This window comes from Drosophila rhopaloa, unplaced genomic scaffold (assembly GCF_018152115.1).
Source record: "Drosophila rhopaloa isolate 14029-0021.01 unplaced genomic scaffold, ASM1815211v1 contig_178, whole genome shotgun sequence".
Classification (NCBI taxonomy): domain Eukaryota; kingdom Metazoa; phylum Arthropoda; class Insecta; order Diptera; family Drosophilidae; genus Drosophila; species Drosophila rhopaloa.
This window is the reverse complement of record NW_025335059.1, coordinates 8,647,462-8,667,913: the sequence shown is the minus strand read 5'-3', so window position 1 is coordinate 8,667,913 and position 20,452 is coordinate 8,647,462. Positions and strand designations below refer to the sequence as shown.

General features: G+C 41.8%; 6 protein-coding genes across 13 annotated transcripts; 2 read left to right on the top strand and 4 right to left on the bottom strand.

Annotated features, from left to right (window-relative positions):
- Positions 1 to 63: 63 nt before the first annotated feature.
- LOC108050988 (UMP-CMP kinase) lies at positions 64 to 1,236 on the top strand. The gene has a single exon (XM_017132919.2). The coding sequence runs from the start codon at positions 159 to 161 to the stop codon at positions 918 to 920; it is 762 nt and encodes a 253-aa protein (XP_016988408.1). The 5' UTR covers positions 64 to 158; the 3' UTR covers positions 921 to 1,236.
- Positions 1,237 to 1,488: 252 nt separating this feature from the next.
- Positions 1,489 to 2,781, bottom strand: LOC108050987 (charged multivesicular body protein 2a). Its single transcript, XM_017132918.2, has 2 exons — positions 2,338 to 2,781; positions 1,489 to 2,278 (listed from the first exon to the last, which is right to left on the bottom strand). Exons 1-2 carry the CDS (start codon positions 2,648 to 2,650, stop codon positions 1,818 to 1,820), a joined length of 774 nt encoding a protein of 257 aa, XP_016988407.2. The 5' UTR covers positions 2,651 to 2,781; the 3' UTR covers positions 1,489 to 1,817.
- A 410-nt stretch (positions 2,782 to 3,191) lies between these two features.
- LOC108050982 (exocyst complex component 8) lies at positions 3,192 to 6,593 on the top strand. 2 transcript variants are annotated; one of them, XM_017132910.2, is made up of 6 exons: positions 3,192 to 3,278; positions 3,337 to 3,492; positions 3,568 to 3,898; positions 3,957 to 4,729; positions 5,078 to 5,607; positions 5,661 to 6,593. In XM_017132910.2, exons 1-6 carry the CDS (start codon positions 3,209 to 3,211, stop codon positions 5,844 to 5,846), a joined length of 2,046 nt encoding a protein of 681 aa, XP_016988399.1. In that variant the 5' UTR covers positions 3,192 to 3,208; the 3' UTR covers positions 5,847 to 6,593. The 2 variants fall into 2 exon arrangements, with proteins under 2 accessions (XP_016988399.1, XP_016988398.1); XM_017132909.2 differs by having other exon boundaries at positions 3,939 to 4,729.
- A 121-nt stretch (positions 6,594 to 6,714) lies between these two features.
- LOC108050981 (protein groucho) lies at positions 6,715 to 14,971 on the bottom strand. 7 transcript variants are annotated; one of them, XM_044458861.1, is made up of 14 exons: positions 14,810 to 14,971; positions 13,380 to 13,730; positions 13,149 to 13,243; positions 12,200 to 12,263; positions 11,951 to 12,133; positions 11,421 to 11,453; positions 10,617 to 10,811; positions 10,457 to 10,555; positions 9,552 to 9,608; positions 9,237 to 9,413; positions 8,904 to 9,175; positions 7,661 to 8,334; positions 7,267 to 7,466; positions 6,715 to 7,208 (listed from the first exon to the last, which is right to left on the bottom strand). In XM_044458861.1, exons 2-14 carry the CDS (start codon positions 13,413 to 13,415, stop codon positions 7,101 to 7,103), a joined length of 2,193 nt encoding a protein of 730 aa, XP_044314796.1. In that variant the 5' UTR covers positions 13,416 to 13,730; positions 14,810 to 14,971; the 3' UTR covers positions 6,715 to 7,100. The 7 variants fall into 7 exon arrangements, with proteins under 7 accessions (XP_044314796.1, XP_016988391.1, XP_016988394.1 ...); XM_017132902.2 differs by lacking the exon at positions 11,421 to 11,453 and having other exon boundaries at positions 10,617 to 10,880; XM_017132905.2 differs by lacking the exon at positions 11,421 to 11,453 and having other exon boundaries at positions 10,617 to 10,880; positions 13,149 to 13,228.
- Positions 14,972 to 15,912: 941 nt separating this feature from the next.
- On the bottom strand, positions 15,913 to 16,677 carry LOC108050974 (enhancer of split m8 protein). Its single transcript, XM_017132892.2, has one exon. It carries the CDS (start codon positions 16,583 to 16,585, stop codon positions 16,043 to 16,045), a length of 543 nt encoding a protein of 180 aa, XP_016988381.1. The 5' UTR covers positions 16,586 to 16,677; the 3' UTR covers positions 15,913 to 16,042.
- A 2,563-nt stretch (positions 16,678 to 19,240) lies between these two features.
- On the bottom strand, positions 19,241 to 20,209 carry LOC108050968 (enhancer of split m7 protein). Its single transcript, XM_017132886.1, has one exon. It carries the CDS (start codon positions 20,097 to 20,099, stop codon positions 19,539 to 19,541), a length of 561 nt encoding a protein of 186 aa, XP_016988375.1. The 5' UTR covers positions 20,100 to 20,209; the 3' UTR covers positions 19,241 to 19,538.
- Positions 20,210 to 20,452: the final 243 nt, after the last annotated feature.

Below are 20,452 nucleotides of genomic sequence, written 5' to 3'. Positions count from 1 at the left end.
GCCGTCAGTGTTAGTAAATGTACGCTCTGCGAACAGCTGCGCTTGTGCGTGACGTCACATAGTCTCACTTTTCCAGTGGAAAATAGTGGTGAGGTGTACTCAATGCGGCGCTCTTTACACACAAACACCGCACTCAATTAGCCAGAGTTCAGTCGTCAATGTGGCGGGCTTTAGCGCAAACGGCATTGAGAGCAGTAGCCATCGATTGCAGGTCAACAGGAGTCGGATTCGCACCTATAACGCTGACGCAGCAGCTATTGCGACATTCGAAGGCCAGCAAACAGACCATAACCACCACCCCCAGTCAACCACCTCACAAAATCGGAATCATGAGCGTGGAGAAGCCAAAGGTTGTATTCGTTTTGGGCGGACCAGGAGCCGGAAAAGGCACCCAGTGCTCCAAAATAGTGGACCGATTTCAGTTTTCCCATCTGTCAGCAGGAGACCTCCTCCGAGAGGAACGTTCGCGGGAGGGCTCTGAATTCGGAAACCTCATCGAGGATTACATCCGAAATGGCAAAATTGTACCCGTGGAGGTCACGTGTTCGCTGCTGGAGAACGCCATGAAGGCTACAGGAAATTCTCGATTCCTCATCGATGGCTTCCCTCGGAATCAGGATAATCTGGACGGCTGGAATCGCCAGATGTCCGAGAAGGTGGACATGCAGTTTGTCCTGTTCTTCGACTGCGGCGAGGATGTATGCGTTCAGCGGTGTTTGGGTCGTGGTCAGAGCGGTTCCGGCCGGACGGACGACAACATGGAGAGCCTAAAGAAGCGTATTCAGACGTACAACAACGACTCGCTCCCCATCATCAAGTTCTTCGAGAGCGCCGGGCAAGTCAAGAGGATCGATGCCAGTCCGGAGGCTGATCAGGTGTTTGGCGAGGTTGAGCGGATCTTCCTAACCAGCGGTTTCTAAATTTCTTACTTATTTTCCGGATCTGTGTGTAATGCTATCTTTACTCTTCATTTGTACCCTGCAAATATATACGCTTGTTACTCGTAATGTAAAAGGTACTTTTTTTCACCCAGATAAGGTACAAGATACATGCAAAAGAAATACATTATTAAGGAAAGAGGTATACCACATTTTCTGTATCTAGTAAATTAAAAAAGTACTGAGGAAAAAGTATTTGATGCTGGAATTTTCTGTATTCTATTTAGGAGAACTATTTTATTTTGTAGAAAATGAGAAAATTAGTGTTTAAAGCAATAAACAGTCAATTGTAACAAAATTTTTAAAACCTGTTTACATATTTGCCTCTGTTGTGTGTTTAAGTGTTATTTTTACTTTTTGTTTGTTTAATAGAAATGGGAAAGGTACTTACTTATTCATTGTTGAGATAAGGAATGATAAATAAGGATTTTAAACGCCTGGTTAAAGTTGCACATTTACAGAAATAAATGCATTAAATTAATTCTTTCGTGCATGGATGTCTAGATAAGTTCAACTAGAAAATAACAAAAATAAAAAACGGATAAACAAATCTGTAATTTGAAGTTTTCTATATTTCTAGCTTTGCAATCAAATAATTTTTGAAATTTCTCTTGCTTAATTTTATTGCAGACAGGAATGAAATCTAAAAAATCATTTACAATACCGAATTTGTAGATATGTAGCTATAAAGTATTGCGAATATATTTCAACTAGTACTTCCCATTATAGCTCGTAAATGGTAATTACTCATCGATTTTTCAAACACGCAGGAAACGGAAAACACAAGCATTCTTCTTTAATATAACATTCGCTTTCGGGAGATACAAACGGGAAGTGGCTCTTATATAAAATGGGCAGGCAGTGGTTCTTAGAAGTATCTTAATCCTTGCGAAGCTTGTCCAGGCGCGCCTGAAGATCCGCATCGGCATCAGACATGGGCGATGAGGCGCCACTGCCGCCGGAAGCTCCAGAGCCTCCTGCCCCACCACCTCCTGCGCCTCCTCCTCCGCCAGCTGCTCCACCGCCTCCTACTCCTCCGGCGGCCACAGCCTGGGCTTTCTGGGCGCCAGCTCCTCCAGCAATGGACAATGATCCTGAGGCAGAAGGAAGATCTCCCAGTTGTTCACCCAATTGCAGTCCCAGTTCATCCAACACTTGGGACACCACAGCATCCGTCTCCTCCTCATCGCCTTCATCCTCCATCGCATCATCGATCGCATCGTTGATCATCTCCTCCTTCATGTCCATCATTTCCGATTGCTTCTCGAAGTCCTGAAGGATCTTCTGGATTTGCGGGAGATTCAGCTGACGGTTCATGTTTTGCATGGCCTTGGTAACACCTGGGAAAAAGGTTTTACAAAATGATAAGCAAATGAATCAGTCGCATCTATGTATTTACCCTTCATAGCCTGTGCCATTGTGTTCTGCGACTTGAGCGTCTGGATTTTAAGGGATACCGCCTGGATATTAGCCTTCATCAGCATGAATTTCTTCGCATAGCGTCGTGTGCGGACCAGATCCTTGGCCATGATCTTTACGGCATCCATTTGACCCTCCTTGGCCATCTTTTTGATGTCCGCAATGATCTTCTTCTCCTGCTGCTCCATTTTCATCCGCTCGCGGTCCAAATCTCGCATTGCTTTGTTCAGCGCCCGCTGATTCTTGCGCAGCATTTCATCGGGGCTGATCTTCTTGCCGAATAGCCAGTCCATTTTTAAGGATTTCTTGCACTACAAGATCTTATTACGAAGGAATGACGGAGTTTCTCAAAGATTACTCATCAACCAAAACAATAAGCACAGGGTGTGTGATTTTAAGGTGGCCAAGGCGTGTTCACGCTTACATGGTAATGGACGAAAAGGAAGAAGCTGAACCGGTGCACTTATTTTGAAGACGTTCTCTCTCAACTGAATTCTCAGGAGCAACAGGTTGACAATGCATTGACAATCCAAATTAGAAAAAATAATTTTAATTAAAATTTAAGGAAAAGGAAAAACTAATTAGCCATATGTCTCTTTGATGTTTACCTACTTTACTTTCCTAATAAATTGGCGTGAACTTAACTTCTACCTTAACTTTTAATTTTTTTTTTTTCTTAAAGATTTTCAAGTTCTTGAATTGTAGAAACTAATGTTGTCGAAAGCTTAAATTGTTTCGTAGAAATAGGAAAATAAATGTTTCTTTTAAGTAAATTCTAGTGAGAACATAACATTTAAGTGTGTCTTGTCCGCCTTACTTTTGATTCCAGCTGATTGCGCATTTCGTTGTGAATGGTTTCAGCTTTAGTTTACATTTCAATCATGAAGGAGTTCGACAATCCTAAGTTTAGCGTTGAGAAATGTTAGTTTTTATAGGATTTTTCTTTTTAATTTGACCTCAATTATTATATTTTCTTTAGATACCAAAGACCTGACGCGAGAATGCGTGGGCGGCACCGATTTGCAGCAGCGAAAAAAGGAAATCGAGGCTTACAACGAAACTACGGCCGCAACTCTCAAGCAAACATGCAAAAAAAACTATATGGAGTTTATTCAGACGGCGAAGGAGATATCGCGTAGGTTACGCCCCTTAATTGTGTATATGTATGTAAATATTTCCTAATAATATTATTATCCCATGTCAACCACAGATCTCGAGTCGGAAATGTACCAATTGTCGCACATCTTGATCGAACAGCGTAACATCTTGGCCACCATGACGGATGGAAAGACGTCATCTCGTCTAAAGCAGGAAAGTTTGGAGGTGGAGAGCTCGACGGCGGCGGAGGATGTGGAAAATAGCCATGCCACAAGAGCTGTCAAGGAAATGGTGCAGGGATTCAATGGCAATCTCGAGGGCAAGACCTTTCTCAACGAGGGAGCCCTAATCGAATTGGATACCAATGACTACCGGCCCATTCAGCGTGTTTTCTTTTTCCTATTTAATGATGTGCTGATTGTGTGCAAAGTGAAGCATGATAAGTAGGGTTACATTTACTTGATGTACTCCAAAAAGTAATAGTATGTTTATGTCTGACAGGCGCTTGGACTTCCTCACCGAGTATGATCCCAAGAAAATAGCCGTCATCAACATCAAAGACTTGGATGGCGTCAAAAATGCCATTAATATTATCACCCCGGATGGATCCAAGATTTACCAAAGCATCACGGCTGCTGGGAAAACTGAGTGGATTGAAAAACTCGAAGAGGCCTTTCGCTTTGACCAGCAAAAGAAGCCTAAGAAAGGACAGGCCCCACAGCCTCCAACCAGGGTCAAGCAGCAGTCTAAAACATCTACACCGGAAAAGGAAACCACTCCTCTGAGTCCCGGAGAGCCTAAGTCTCTAGAGGATGAGACGCCCGAGTGGCTAAGCACGGCCAGCGAGGAGATCCAAACATTGGTGGCGCAACGGCACTTTGAGGATGCCCAGGAGCTGATCAAGCGCACCCAGGACTTTATGCGCAACGAGAACAGAAAGAAGATCCCACAAGCGGACGCTATCGAGAGCAAGGTTAAGCAGCAGGAACTGAAGTTGATCAATGTCCTGCTGAAAGAGTTGTCGAACAGTCACAACCGCAATCTGCAAATTGCCCTGAGGGCTGCAAAGCGACCGTTGAAGATCCTCGTCGAGATGGGGCGCTACCGACAGGCAAGTGCCAATCTGCTAAAGGTTTGCGCCGTTAGTTTGCGAGTGGCACAACGGGAAGCACGCCGAAATAATGCTGATATATCGGAGCTGTTCTTCTGTGATCTAACGCAGGTGGCCTGCGATTTCCTCACAGCCTTTGAACAGCAACCGGCGTGCGTTAGTGGTAAGACACGCCCATATTCCTTTTCAGATTCAAGACCAAATCACTTACCAGATTATTCCCTTAATTTTTCAAAGATAAGAATTTAAACTGACTAATTAATTATGACTTACAACATTAGGCGTTTGTTTTCGTTGAGCTTTCTTTCAAAAGCGTAATTTAGGACTGCAATAGCTTTCAATTATCTTAGTTAAAGTTAATTTTAAACTTTAAAGCCGCGCCTTTTCAAATTTAGAAACTTAGAAACCGTTAACCATTTTAGTCTTGATTCAACAAATGTTCTTAATAAATAAAAGCACATTTTGATTTTCATTTTGATTTTATGTTGTTGCTACTAACCAAATCTTCCAGCTCTTGTGGTGTGGTGCAATGCCGAACTGCAATATTTCGCCAGCCAGCTGATTAAACACTATCTGACAAAAGGCACCTCTCTGGAGACGGTGGCCAAGTGCGTTGAGCGAGTCCGCAAGCCCTCGACGAAGCTCACGGAGATTGGTCTAGACATTAGCTACCACTTGGAGGGATTGCTGCGCACCACTCTTGAGTCGCTGATCGAGGAGTCCAAGGAGAGATTACTGGATTCTGTGGGACGCACTGAGGAGAGTTGGCAACCATACAACCTGCAGACTAAGTCGAATCTGAAGCGACTACTCTTGGAGCTGGATGTCTTGGGTATCGATGTGCGAACCCAGGCTACGGGCGACACTTGGATGAACCTTACCCAGTCGACGGTGGTCTTTATCCGGCATTTTCTGCAGCTCACCGAGCACTGTGGTTGCCTGGCCAAGTGCGAAACCCTGCTGCAGAGTCTGGAACTCCTGCTAAAGGAACTGTTTGTTGCCCAGCATTCGTTAAAACCACCCAGCGACATGGCTGTGGATGTAAGTTTCATAAAAACTTAAACATATAACTTTTAAAACGTTTATATTTACAGCCCAACTTTGTTATGAAGAACAAGATCTTTTTGGTGGACAACCTGCTGCCCATTGCCATTGAAAAGTTCCGTCAGATTTCTGGTCGCCAATGCGAAGGATTACGTGAATTGCACACGAAAATGTCTCGCAAGCAAGGTGCTCCTGTGCCGCGCCAGCGAAGCGTCTACACCACAGATGTATTTTAATAGCTATATCCTGGAGATTTACTTTCGATTACATATAATTTTTTATTTTTTCGTTTTGCTTCAATTATTTATAATATAATTATATACATATATAACCACAATAATAATAATATTTGTAAAATTAAAAATCGAAGCGTGTGCTGCACTCTATCTCTTGCTTATTACAATTTCGCCGTTCGCATTATATATATAATTGTAAATATATATAAATCGATTCGTTTTCATATATACTCTAAACACTAAACAATTTAGCTGTGTTCTACTTTTCGGTTTCGGTTGTTGATGCGGCTTTTGTTGGGTTTAGCTGCTCAAAATATAGGATTTTACAGTTGGTTCTGAAGAGTTTGATTCACACAAGTAATTCCACATTTTCCTCATTAAATATTTTCAAATTACATACAAGCAAAAGCCGACTGCTCTGAGCACTATCTGACCCCCAATGCGAGTGTTTCAAAAGTTGTTTCCGTGTTTAATTAATGTAAAACTCTAAACTAAAATGCTTACTAAGTATATTCATTTATATTTATATATATATACCTTCTTTTATGCAAATATGTTTTGTGTATTTTGTGTGTGTGCGGGGGAGTTGGGGTAAGGAAACTGACAACTTAAATATAATATTTGTTGTTGCATTCGCTGCCTGACTCGTCAGCTAAATTACAAAAACCGTTCACATAAAACAAACTAAAAGCACTCGCATCGTATTTTACTCATTTGCTCAGCTGGTAATCATAATCTCAACGCTCCTGCAATTGCAATGACTATTCCACTTATCCTTCTATTTGTTTTTATGTTAAGATGAACGTAGGTAGGTATCGCCGACTGTTTTCTGTTTCTGGTTTCATTTGTTAATTTAACAACATAATCGTTTCTGTTGCTCGCATGCATTATCATTTTATTTCGCTCTGGTTCTGTTTCAACTTGGTTTTTTTTTTTACTTGCAATTTGTGTGTTCAACTTGTTGGTTTGTTTTTATTTATTGGACTTAGCTTAGGCTTAGTAGCTACAAGTACGCTTAAAATTTTAGTTTTTTCCTTTTTGTATATATATTATAGAATTTTCATTTTTGCTTCGCTTTTTGATGCGTTGCTACTGATGCCTTTCTTGTTGTTTTTACTGCCGATGCTGCCTGGTGTTTTTCTGTTGTTACTTGCATGATTTCGAACATTTTGTTTGTTGTAGTTAATTGTTTTTGTTGTAATAAAAACTATACGAGCTTATTACAAAATGAAAAAACTGCTTGGTTTTGTGGATTTAATAAATAACTTCGTAGACAGTAGCCTTCTTATCGCCCGAACCCGTCACAATGTATTTGTCGTCAGTTGATATGTCGCAGCTAAGTACGGATGATGTTTCCTTCGACTGAAATAGATCAGGTATTATAATTTTGGTTTATTTTGAAATGAGTTAATAAGCTTACCTGGAATATGCTGGCACCGTATGGTGTTCGCCATGCGTTTAGGAGGTTGTCTTTGCCGGTGGAAACGAACCATTTGCCGCAGGCGGCAAAGCGCAGCGACAGAACGCAGCTCTCGTGCAGATGCAGTTGATACTTGTCCGGTTTCGATGCGTGTAGCACCTCTACATGCGAGTTCTCCATTCCCACAGCCAGCCAGTCGCCTGAAGGATAAAAAAGTGTTAATGGTATTTAAGCAAACATGTATGATTTGCTAGTACTCAATTAGGTCTGCCCATATTAAATTAATCATAAAATCAAATTTTGTTTCTTTTTTTTTTTAATTTACGACTGCTGGTCATTCTGAATATGGTTTGTTTAAAAAGACAAAAACCAATTACTAAATGATTTTCCGTACCTGTGGGACAGTAGCCGAGCGAGAATATTTGAGAGCTGAAGTCGTGCTGTTGGAGCTGGCGACCCTCGCGCAGATCCCAGGAGCGAACCGTGTTGTCCAGGCCGCCCGTCCACAGCCTTGAGCCGTCGGGACTTATGTCGATGCACGAGGCGCCGTCGGTGTGGCCCTGGAACTGGCGCACCAAGATCTCGTTGTGCAGGTCCCACACGGCAATGTTGCCGTCGCTGCAGCACGAGAAGCACACCTTCGAGTCAGGGCTGATGGCCAGGGCGTAGCACGCGGGCGCCGCCGAGGTCAGTTCGGCCTTAATGCGGGGCGTCGGGCTGGCCAGGTCCCAGATGGACAGGTTGGACGCCTCGCCACCCACGATCAGCGTACGGCCGTCGGGCAGCAGCTTCACCGAGCGGATGTAGTTGTCGCGCTGCAGGCAATCCAGCTGGCTGACGGGATTCTTGTTTCCCGGCTGCGAGATGTCCCACACCTTGACGCAGCCCTTGCCGCCCGTGTACACGTACTTTGTGGGATTGGAGATGGTTACCGCGCAGACGACCTCTCCGTGCGACAGCGTGTTGATCTGACGGGCGTGCCGGGGAATCCCAACGCCCACCAGCGCATCCGGCGGGAACGGCACCGGCTGTAGGCTACCCTCTCCGTTCATATGGAAAGAGTACGCACTGTCAGATATATAAAGTATTAATTAGTTATCTTTTAAATCCGGTATCATGTCTAACAACCTTAACTTAATGTTAGATAACTTAAATTATTTTTATGGAAGATACGTTTCTCGTTTATGTAATTTCTTTAAGTTGGAATTAATTGAATCAAAAAAAAAAAAATGGGTTAGAAATTTTAGACAAAAATGGAACACATTGGTCCATACCACTTTTATTCGAGACCACGTATTTACGAAGAGCAATCGAGAGCAACTGACCCATTAGCAGTTTTAGACTGGAATGATAGGCACTCGGCTGGGCTAATCTTTATTGCGATTTCCAGAAATGCTAATCTTACTTATTAAATTTAATAAATCTCGGGTTGGGAATTCGAATTCAAAGCTCAGCTAATCCAAATTTCAGATGTTTTTTGACTCATCCTTCAACAACTTTATATACGGCTTAATTAAAAAACTTGACAAATAAACTGAAAACCCTTGTTTTTACATGTGACTAGCTGAATTTAAAATTCCTTAATATTGTCTATGGTTTGAAAATCAACAATTTTCAGAGTAAACAAAAGAACTTACGGCTTTCCACCCGTCAGGGCCGAGGGATGTGGAATGCCATTGGTTCGCACATGCGCGTGCGGATCGTACGGCATTGGTGGTGGTCGTCCATAGGCTGGATCCGACGGTGGACGCTGGTAGGGATCGGCCGGCCGCTGATACGGTGCCCCCGGATATCCGGCTGGCGGTGGTCCCTGCGGCATCATTTGTTTAGGATTAACGCCTGGCGCCGGAGCAGCGGCGTTCGGTGTCGGTGTGCGTGCCTTTGCCCCCGGTGTGCCCGGCTTTTCCATCTAAACGGTTGAATCTTGATTAATACCAATGCGCTATCGAGTAGTTTTAGATAATTCGTACATCTTTTGTCTTGAGGCTGGGTGTGGAACGTGAAGAACTGGAGCCGGAGCGAGAGGGCGGACGTTCCTGCTTAATGCCACTACTGCTGGGCTTCTCCAGGCGTTCACCATTCAAACTTTCCCGATCTCGGACCTCCATAGACACGTGCTCGCCGTTGGGGCGCGGTGAGTGGGATTCCTGCAAGGCACACGCATGGATTAAGAATTAATTTCAAAGAGGGTAAACAGAATAGCAAAGGTGTGGTTTTGGTTTTAATTTTTTTTTCGGGGTAATTTGGGAATGGTTGCATTGAATCTGGGCCGACACTCAACTCACCATTTCATTTGCAACATCTACGACTAAATCTTGATCGCTTTTCTCGCCTTCATCCTCCTGGAAATAATTTTGAAAAAAATACAAAAACAATATAAATCAAAATTCATACAAAAACCCACAAGGAACAACAGCAATAACAACAACCATAATAGCAATAGTTAGTAGCTAAGTGTTTAGCCGGTTCTGGTTCTCACTTGTTTTGTTTGTTATAAAAAGAAAATGTAAACGAACTTTTGCATATAAGTTGCTCTGATAAGCTAATTAATCTAAATTAAATAATTTAATTAGTTTTTGTAAGTTAAATTGAATTTCAGCCGCTTTGCTAATCGATATGGAGGTACCTTCTACGTTTTTTATGAGGAGTTAATATATAAACCAACATTTATAAATTCCTAAGTTAATTTAATTGACACTTTTAAAGAAAGTTATAAATAAATTTATAAAAACTTGATCATTTGAATGATACAAAATTTAATATTTTTTTATAAGTAACTTCAAATGTTATACATTACATTAATTCACTAGTATGGAAGCAATTTCAAGGTTATACAAACCATTTTAGCAAATTAAAACTTTATTTGTTATATTTTCAGAAACACTTGAAGCCTTATCAAACTAATTACAAGAAAGTGAAAACCGGAACAGGCACCCCTAAATCGTGATGTTTTGTTTAAGGTAATGTCTGTCCTGTCTCTTATAAATTAGCAATATAGGTTTTGTTTAGCATGATTCGGGAGAGTGTTAGCAGAATTAGACAACAACAATGGATAGACTACGGGTTTTTTTTTGGTGAGTTGAGAGACAGCAACAGCTCAGATGAGATGACAGTTATCGGTTATGTCAACGCGATGATGGATAATACTACCAGTGTATAATGCTAACACCGAAATAAGCTGGATACTCACTTGCAGTTTCTCATCTTTTCGACGCTTCGAGTCGTTCTCGATGTCCAGCGGCGAGCGTGTGCGATACTTCTCACGATCGGCAGGCGAAACCGAATTGCGCTGCAACATCAGCATTAAAATGAGCTCCAATTATGCAGAATTATGATCTGGGGGTACTTACCAGTCGCTCCTCGGCGGCTGCTGGCCCCTCCAAGCCCGTAGGCTTGATGTCCGGCCTGTGGTGTTCGGGCGGTTTGTTAAGCAGACCCTGCGGTCCGTGTGGCAGGCCCATGGTGGCGCCCAGGGCGCCAAATGGATTCAGTGCACCCATTGGCTGTGGAGGTCCGCCCGGCACCTGCTGGGCGTGGATCTGTTGCTGCAATGGAACCATAAAATCGCATGAAATCGGGCGTGGGCGATGGTGGCTTTCAAAATGAACATCGTGCTTATTGAGAAAATGAAAGCATTGAAATATGTGTATGTGTGTGAACACAACAACAACACTAACACTAAATGGTCTTTGCCACAATGAAATATTATTATTTTGCTTTTAAATAGTGACCACTTCCATTAAAATCGTTCGATATCTTGCCTTTAGAATCTATTTAATTATACAATATTTTGGATTTTATCAATCTTGATTATATTCAATAAAAAATCACATCAATTATTATAATTTAAAGTTTCTCCAGACCTTCTTTATAAATTTTAAATATTTTTAAGCCCTAATGGTTCATCCACAATTTTGTCTTCAAATCACAACCAAAGACCATATAGGGTTAATAAGAACAGCAACAACAATTTGGCGGCGTTTAAAGAGTTATTGAAACAATATAAATATGGACAATCAGAGAAGGAACAAGAGGGAGTGAGGCAACTTTAGCTGTAGTTGTAGTTGTGGCGGTGGCACATTCGGCGGATGCAGCGGCAGACGGCAACAGTAAACAAACAATAAGAAAATTAACTTGCAACGAAAGAAACTTACTAAAAGTTGCTGTATTCCATGTTGCTGCTGATGCTGCACAACGTTGTTTGGTTTGAATTGGTCGAATGCGAAATCATAACAAATTAGGAAGTAGAAAAACAAACTCAAATCAAATGTAGCCCAAGGAGGAAACTAAACTAAAAGTATACACCCCATGAACGCTTGCCCCTTGTAGGAAACGATTTTTACATAAATTCGTTAACAAATCTAGAGATTTTTAGAGGTTTAGAAAAGTGGTTAGTCTGGATAAAAAAGATTGCAAATAAATTAAATAAGTAAGGTTTTTATATCTCCCATTTACAAAATATATGTTTTAGATGTCTTTTTAAATATACTTTGTTTAGTTATTTTTACTCATTGACACAATAATTGAAAAACATTGAATTTCTGTTTTGAACTTCTCCAAGTGGCAACCGAGTTCCCAGTCCGCCCTGCTCTTTTCGACTCTAGCTAAGAATGGTTTAACCGGCAATGCCCGTGTTGCTGCTGCTGTTGCCGCGGGATCCATCGTCTGATCTCGATGCACTTACCCCAATGATCAGGTTGAGCTCCTGCATGGTAACCTGCTTCGCCCGCTCCACCGCCTGCAGCACTTGCTGCTGGTGGTCGGCCTGAAGGAATGGAAGTAGCTGGTTAATCAGTGTGTTCAGCCGCTTGGCGATCTCAGTTTGTTTGTGCATCTCCACGTTAAGGCCATAGGACATCTCGTAGTACTGCAGAAAGCAAAGCAAAGCATTAGCTAAAGGGACTTCGTTAATTTACGGATGATGCTGACTTACCATAACATAATGGCGCTGCATCTCCGTCTTCTCGTTCGACAGCTTCTCGCACTCCAATTTAATGCTGGAATTCACAGGAAAAGCGATCAACGGGCAAATTAGTTGGGCGACGGAAGCGAACTGAACGCAAGGAAGCGGCGTTTGTGGAGCGTGGAGTTGCGGCAGAGACGGCGCAGGTTAATCCTATGACAGCGGCGCATATGGCGCGCCAAACCGGTTTGCTCAGCTTTTTGTTTTACTTTTCGCAAAACGCAGACGCAGCATCCACACTCACACATGCACAATTCCATACGAAGGCGGTACAGCGAAGGCTTTAAAATGTGATTTCTTTTGGGCATGTTATTGTAGAAGGTTCTAATAGGTTTCTTTTAACCTCAACCTGATTAGGCCTTACGTTCTGGGCAGTAATAACTCTAATGTCATTTTAATGGTTTCGAGAAAACGATGACAGAAAATATACTTGCCACTGAACATTTCTATCATTTATCTGCCTTAGTTTTTAACAAATTTCGTGGATTACAGACAGATTAAGTGATAACGTGTTCGGCAGAAAAATATATTTTTAATCTTTAATCGAAAATATAATTTAGGTTTCTGTTAAAATGTTATTTTGTTGAAACAAAAACTTTATCTTTTTCATGAACTTTCATTACTTTATAAGCCCTATGCAGGTGTTGTTTTTGACATTAATTAATTTATTGTGGTAATTGTATGCATTTAATACTAATCTTGAAAAATAGACGAAGAGATTAAAAATTGTACTTTTATATCTCTGAGATATTCAATTTATGAGAATAGCATGCACATGTAAATTTACTTTAATTTTTTTTTGTATCATTTGTATACTTTTTTAACTTAGCCTGTTCAAAAGTTTTCAAAACATGTTTACTTCTTGAGTAAAAATATCTTTTTTTTTTAAATCACACTTTGTGCTTGTTCTGATACTTGCCTGTGGTACTGCCCCTGCAGGAAGTTAAACTCCTCCTTGATCCGTTCCAGTGTGTCGGCGATGGTGAACTTGATTGGACCCTGAGGAGGTGGTCCCTGCCAGGATGGGGATTGGTGCGTGGTCAAAAGGGTGGGCGGAAACATGGCGCGGTGGCGGAGGAGAGAGAGACAGAGACACAATTAGCACGGATCTGGGGGCCAGAAATTGGACCCATTGATCGGGAGAACTTACCCCGGCGGCGGGGTGGCGCACCGGTGAGGGATACATGTTGTTGTTAGGCTGGTATGTTGCCGGCTAGAACAATAGCGATAGTTCCGAGGTGGACACCGATTTCCCGGAGCGGAAGTCCTGCTGCTCCCCTTCTCTCCGGTTATCCTTGAACACTCCACTCCACTTGATAACTCCTCTCAAACGATGGCTATATGTATTTTCTTTTTGCCAGAGTTTTATGGCTCTTGTTTTTTTTTTTTCCTTCCTTACTTATATTTTCGATGGCAGTTTCACTTTAATATTATTTTTTCCGCAGGCGGAACCGGCACTTAGTGGCAATCCATTCTTGGGCTACTTCGCATTTTGCATATCCTGCGAATGGAATTTTACAACATATTTGCTTAGTTATGCTTTTTCATATTTTTGCACCATTTTTTTCGATACGTTTGCACGCACGTACATACACACACACAGGCACGCGGAGCCAGCGAGACACACACATACTAGCGCAGGAAACGGGAGCGAGGGTACGAGTGTGAGTGTTTACCGCCGAAAAATCAAGCGCACAGTTGCATGTGGCCCAGAAATTGTTACGCAAAATCACTGTTCTTTCGGGAGCCTCCGTGGGCACAATTCCGATTGTTCAGTTGAAATGGAGGGGATTTATCCAGGAAAAATATTACACTTTTCTTTCGTAAAAACAGCACACTCCGCACAAACAACATGCGAACATATACAGACAGACTGCAATTAAACAGGGTTGCCATGCTGGCTGAAATACACCCAGCAGTTTTTAAACTTTTCCGAACTTTTATTTAAAAGCATGGTTGCCTACTTATAGGTTTATTTAATTAGCTGGCACTGATTTAACCCTTTTTGAATTTATTAAAATATATAAGCAGTGTGATTTGCGTGCTCTGGGCGACAGGCGGCAACTCTGCTCGTTAGATACGGGCACATACATAGAATCCAGCGAGTGGCTAAATCACACACACACACGCGCATCGCAAAAGAAAAATTATACTGTGTCCCATACAAAAAATAAACAAAAGCAATTAAAAAAAGCGAGATAATGGCAGTACCAGTTTTATGCCCCCGGATTAGCACGTTTTATCGCCCGCAATTGCTCTTTCTCTCGGCCAGCACTGTTGTGTTTTTAGAAGTTAATCGGGATTTTGACACGGAAAAGTGGTTAAATTATTTTTTGTAACTTTTCGCCCGTATAAAATTATTGCCGTTTCTGCCGACCGACCGCGAAGTGTCTGACATTCGTGTATGTGTTGGGCAGCTTTGGCGGCGGCGCTCTCTCGCTCTCATAAACACACACACACTCACGCTCTCTCTATCTCTCCGGCTCTACTACACGCGCACTCGCTGTACAAACGCGGCTTGTAAATGGCGTTCTCGCCTCAATATATTTTTGCAACAATTTTTTTCACGCCGATTTTCACCTCGGTAGCACTCGATATCGTCGCCGTTTGGGGCTGTTGGCAATTAGGGGCTTTTGGGGCATCGGCACTGCCCGTTTCTATTTATAATTTCCTATTTTCCTATCCGCGACACACAGACCGCGTCGGTCTCAGGTATGCAATTTAAGCTATCGCCTATCGATATGTTCGGGGGCTGTTATCGCGGCCCACTCGTTTCGGCGGCGCAGGGCTGCGTGTACCAGTGTTGCAAAAGATCCGCATAGCACGTGTAATCGAACTAGTTACACTGACCGAAATTAATATATTAACATTTTGTTTTACAATTCCGTTATAAACTGTTTGGGTAGTAGATAAGGGTAGTAAACAGATTTTTGGATTCATACGAATAAAGACATACTTTAATAATGCTTTAATGGTTTGTTCTTTACCTGGGATTAAGGTCCGACAAAAACTGGCGCGCCAGTGACTTTAAAGGTTCAATTAATCAAAATTGGGAATATGAATTAAGACACTAAATAAAATATTAAAATGCATAATTGTTTTTGGTGAAGAATAAAAATATGTTATTTTAGAAAAAAATACATATTTTTAAGTGTATTCGGTGCGAGTTGGCTGGCTCTTATCTGGTTTAAGGATTTTGAATCCTGATTTGCCCCATCATATGATAATATTAAAAATTAATTTTTCTCTTCGCTATTTACGTTTTAAGGATTTAGAATATCAGTACCCTTTAAAGGCGTTATTTATTTAAAATGAATCATGTGCCAAATAATTTCATTGTTTTTAAATTGAAATAAATTTGAGTAGCTAAATGATAAAAATAAAAATAACTTGTAATCAATTCTGTTTATTTATTCTAATTTGATTTTACCTTACTTAATTTTTAGTATCCGGTATTAATCAATTGATTTAAATTTAGTTTGAACCTAATATTTTTCAACCGCTTAAACAAAAGGTCTATTTTGTTTACCTTTTCCCATTTTCAAATTGTGCGGTAAATTCATATTTTCTATTCGGAAGTACTAAAATGGATTCCAATTGCCAACTGGAGTGCTGAAATAAAGACTGAAAGGTAATTGTTTCCCCTCCCAAAAAACCCAAATAAATAAGCTGTTTTGATTTTCGTTTAAAATTGGTTTATATTTGTTTTGCTAATTGTTTTTCATTTTGCTATTTTGTTGCCATCACAGTTGGGCTATCACAGATGCGTTGTTGGTTGGTCCTGCCACTCCACCTCCTGCCACTTAATCCCTTTTACCAAGGGCGCCACAGGGGCTGCTGTTCCATGGGCTGTGGTGAGGGGGCGGGGCTATCGCAGTCGCTGTGATATCCAGAGGAGGCGGGGCTGAGGGGCGCCTTGTCCAACGAAGAGCAGTCCATGGAGATCTGGAGGGATTCCTGGCTGCTCTGTGCCTCATGGAATTGCTGCAGGTTCTTGTAGATGCGGCCCAGGTGAGTCATCACCGATTTGCCCAGGTCGACGCTCATGCCAGGTGTGGAGGCCATGACACGTGACACCTCGTTGACGGCATTCATGTAGCCATTCTTGAAGCTGTCCAGGGGAAGGGACTTCTCTTCCTGGACCACCTTCTTTTGGGTCTTTTGCTGGCGCATGAAGATCACCGCCGACTCGAGCATCTCGGCCTTGTCCATCCGCAGGATGCCATCATCGCCTCGGAGCTCGGCGACAAGTGTTTTCAGGTTGTCCAGGCACTTGTTCATGCGGGCACGTCGCTGACGCTCCAAAAGGGGCTTCTTCACTTTCTGGTAGATCTGGGTCTTGCTGGTGTATTCCATTTTTGAATTGGTTGTGTACGTTACGTAGTTTTTAAGAATTTTTAAAAAATTGTTTAAATATTTTCTCTTTTGGCTGGTTGTTGCCTGCTCGATGGCGGAATAGTGAGTGATATTCTGCTCAGACGAGCCCTGCCCTTTTATACCGCTCCCTGGGCCCTGAAATCCACCCTCTGGTACGCACCTTTGCTGCCCTCTCTTTTGCTCTCAGGGCTGAAGCCCGCTCATGCCGTCTCTTTTGCAAGGAACAGCTGCAATTTCGGAGGACGGAGGACAATACTTGTGGCTCGTGGCGTGGGAACCGAGCTGAAAGTAAGTTTCTCACACAATTTTTTCTCGTTTGTTTTCCCTTTTGGCCACATGCTTCGCTCCGCTCCGCTTCTCATTTTTTTTTTCGAGTTTAAGGATCAGGGCACATTTTTGCAGCTGTCGCTGTTTTTGGCTGTTCGCATTGCTTTCTGGGCCGGTGTTATTATCCTTAATGCATACTTCACTGCCTCATCCTGTCGCTTGGAATGGGTAGTTGCTTCATATATGGGTACATGGGATCGGGAAGAGGAGGAGGTGGGGATCTGGTTGTGCGTGGGCTGCCCTGCCATTGTTATCCTGCCGTGCCATCTACTCGCTTATTGTTTCATCAATGCCTGCAGACGATGATGGCATAATGCACCTACTCCTGCCCCGATCTCCGACCTCGAGATCTCCTCTTTCCGTTCCCACACTGCCCCGTCGACGAGTGTTTATTGGACACAATTAGTGGATGTGGCATATTGGCTTCGTGCCGGGTCGCCTTGGTTGTTCCTCGATCGTTGTTCGGTTTTCGATGGGTGGTTGGTTGGCAGGGGGACGTGGGTCAAACGGGCGCAGAAAGTGTGCCCCGCGTGCTTGACTCGTGGCTGAGGTTGAGTACTTATTGCCCAGGGTGAGCCATGTGCCGGAATGCCTACCTTTGGGATGTCGTTGACTCCCTGCTACCCCCTAATTGGCATTTAATAGGTGGAAAGCAATGTTTCGTTGATTAGGTGATGTTCACACTTCATAAGTATCTTAGGGAGTTAAATATAAAAAACATTTAAAGTAGAAGGGTAAACTTACCTTTCAGAAACAACCCAAGTATGTGTTAATATTTAATTAATTATTTAAATATAATAGTTACATAAGAGTCTTGAAAAACCAAAACTGTCTTAAACCATTATTAGATTGCTAATTGACTGTTAATTAATGGTTGTATTGAGATTACCTCTATGTAAAATTCATTAATGCGATGAAATAGGTGGCTTTAATTGACTTATTTATTCAAGCGGTCAGTGGTATATACATCTTGAAATATCTAAAGTGCTTTGTAATCTAATATTACTATAGTATAAAGTATGTAAAATAGGATAGGAACCTGGGTGCTTACCTGATATATCTAAATCATTAAAAAAGCGATCAACCAATATTTCATTAATTATAAAGGACACACGACATGCACACTTCTTAAAGTACTTGAAAGTCAAAGGTTAACAAGATGTTAAATAGGACATTAACTTAACTTAACGAAATACAATGCATACATATAGGATTTATATCCCTCCCTTGCAACCCCCTAAGATTTGACTAATTCAAATGAATAAGGGATGGGCAAAAATCTTGAGATACCTTCAGACGCCCATTAATATGTAACATTTCATTGATTATTGTGAAGGGAGGCATGTTTACACTTCATACCGTATTTTGAGAATTAGCGGTTAACAAGACATAAATGCTTGGACCTTTCTTGCAACCGCCAATAGTAATATTTGATTGATTAATTCCAAAGGAAATACTGGGAGGGATGTATTACTGGATAAGTACCTTAGATGTGTTCCGAACTGCAATTTGGAATAGCATACCTGTATTACCTTTATCGGTCTCTTGAATATTTTATTAATTATATACTGATAAGGGGTGCAAACACTTTCAATTTAAGATGTTATAGGTTGGAATGACTTTCTACAGAATATCTTATTGGCTTGCAATCTGCTGAAACATCCTGGAATAGTCATTGTTCAATGATGTATTTTTCCAACAGTATGTTTATAGATATGAAAAGGTTAGATACATAAGCAACGGATTACAGAGTGTTTCATAAAGTGTTCTACCACAGATATTTAAAATAAATTAGTAGGTTTTAAAATAGCTATTAAGAGTATTAAATGATTACTTTGGCTTGCAGAAATTAATCCAAAACCTAAATTAAAAAATTGTAAAATTGTATAACTCAGTGCTTATCAGGGCATCATGTTTTTATTATTACATTGAACTTGTAATTGGAACTTGTTATTATTTTTGCTCGTTAAAAATAATGATGGGTTTTAAGATAATGAACATAATTTATAAAAAGTCCATTTATTTAAACATGTATTAAATAAGTAAGTGCGCCCTACAATTATGTTTTATTGGATGAAAACGTGTATGTATTAAATATTTGGTTTGTTTGACTTTAGCATATATGATTTATTGAAATAACATCTTGTTTTAACATAAATAAATATGGGAAATATTTTCGATCAGCCATTTGGCAGGATGTACTTTTGTTTTCCAATTGAAAATATTCTTGAAATATTAATTTCCAATGTATCTTATTGGAGAGAGCTGTAAAATAAGATTTCCCCAAGTATTAAGACAATTGTTAAATTTCGTTTCATATTTTGTTTTGTATTTCTTTTCATTTTGTAGTTTTTCTTGATGTATACTTGAGATCTCTTAGCTGGTAAACATTTGTATATATGTAGAGTAAAAAACAGACTTCTGCTCGATTGAGTTAAGACAAAAGTTAATAAAGCGTCCCTATCACAGACTTAACTTAGAAACCTAAAACTTGGTAACATAACAAATAAATGAGGATCATTTTAAAGCATTTTCTAAAGCTGCGGTTCCAATTGCTCGATTGCCCGTCGGGGGATTCAGTCCTGGGATTATTTAGATCTGCTCTCTACCAGGGGCGCCACACCTGACCGGGGCTGCTGATCTGGAGCAGGGATTCGTTGTCGCTGGCATAGCCACTGGAGACGGGACTGATGGAGGAGCAGGAGCTGGCACTGGAGCAGGAACTGGAAGTGGAGCTGGATCCGCAGATGATGCTAAGAGGCGTGTTGACGGCCTGCGATTGTTCCATCGGCTGCTCCAATTGGTTGAGACGCATGCCCAGATGGGTCATCAGGGTGGTTCCAAAGGCCACATCCACTCGGGGAAGAGAGGCCAGAGCACGGGACACTTCATTGGCTGCCCGGATATAGCCAGCACGGAAACTTTGCTCGGGATTAGCGGGAACCTGCTTCTTCGACTCCTTCAACTTGCGGAGATGCTGTACGGTGACCTCCAGAATGTCGGCCTTCTCGAACTTGGAATCGCCCGTCTGGGAAACACACTCGGCCATCAGATCTTTGAGTTCATCCAGGCACTTGTTGATCCTGGCACGACGCTTCCGCTCCAGCAAAGGCTTCATCACCTTGCGGTACTGATAGGTCTTGGACATTTCGTATTTGGTGGCCATTGTTTTTTGTTTGTGAGTTTTGGTAACTTGTAGAATGACTTGTTGAAGAACTTCTTCGACCTTTCGGAGGAGTGTATCCTGAGATGTTGACTGCACAACGATTGCGTTGGAAATGTTGCCCTCGTCTCCGGTTACCGCTGCTTTTATAGCTGCACGTGCCGCCGCGAGAGCGTCTCGTGCTCAGCGCACGCTGCTTGGAGAAAGAGAGAAAAGAGAGTAGCAATGCCTCCGGAGAACCAGAACCACCACCTGCCGAGCAAACTACTCTCACTCAGTCATTGGGACACGATCCTCTCGCCTGCATTTTCGGTGGTGGGTTTTTCTCCACAAACAAGTTTGGACCACAGCTAGGT

Coding starts and splice junctions, on each gene's coding strand:
- LOC108050988 (XM_017132919.2), top strand. CDS start 159: ATGTGGCGGGCTTTAGCGCAAACGGCATTGAGAGCAGTAGCCATCGAT.
- LOC108050987 (XM_017132918.2), bottom strand. CDS start 2,650: ATGGACTGGCTATTCGGCAAGAAGATCAGCCCCGATGAAATGCTGCGC. Junction 2,279..2,337: donor AATGGCACAGGCTATGAAGG/GTAAATACATAG, acceptor CCTTTTTCCCAG/GTGTTACCAAGGCCATGCAA.
- LOC108050982 (XM_017132909.2), top strand. CDS start 3,209: ATGGTTTCAGCTTTAGTTTACATTTCAATCATGAAGGAGTTCGACAAT. Junction 3,279..3,336: donor TAAGTTTAGCGTTGAGAAAT/GTTAGTTTTTAT, acceptor TATTTTCTTTAG/ATACCAAAGACCTGACGCGA. Junction 5,608..5,660: donor CCAGCGACATGGCTGTGGAT/GTAAGTTTCATA, acceptor TTATATTTACAG/CCCAACTTTGTTATGAAGAA.
- LOC108050981 (XM_017132902.2), bottom strand. CDS start 13,415: ATGTATCCCTCACCGGTGCGCCACCCCGCCGCCGGG. Junction 10,556..10,616: donor CAGCCGCCGAGGAGCGACTG/GTAAGTACCCCC, acceptor CTGATGTTGCAG/CGCAATTCGGTTTCGCCTGC. Junction 7,209..7,266: donor ACGGTGCCAGCATATTCCAG/GTAAGCTTATTA, acceptor GATCTATTTCAG/TCGAAGGAAACATCATCCGT.
- LOC108050974 (XM_017132892.2), bottom strand. CDS start 16,585: ATGGAATACACCAGCAAGACCCAGATCTACCAGAAAGTGAAGAAGCCC.
- LOC108050968 (XM_017132886.1), bottom strand. CDS start 20,099: ATGGCCACCAAATACGAAATGTCCAAGACCTATCAGTACCGCAAGGTG.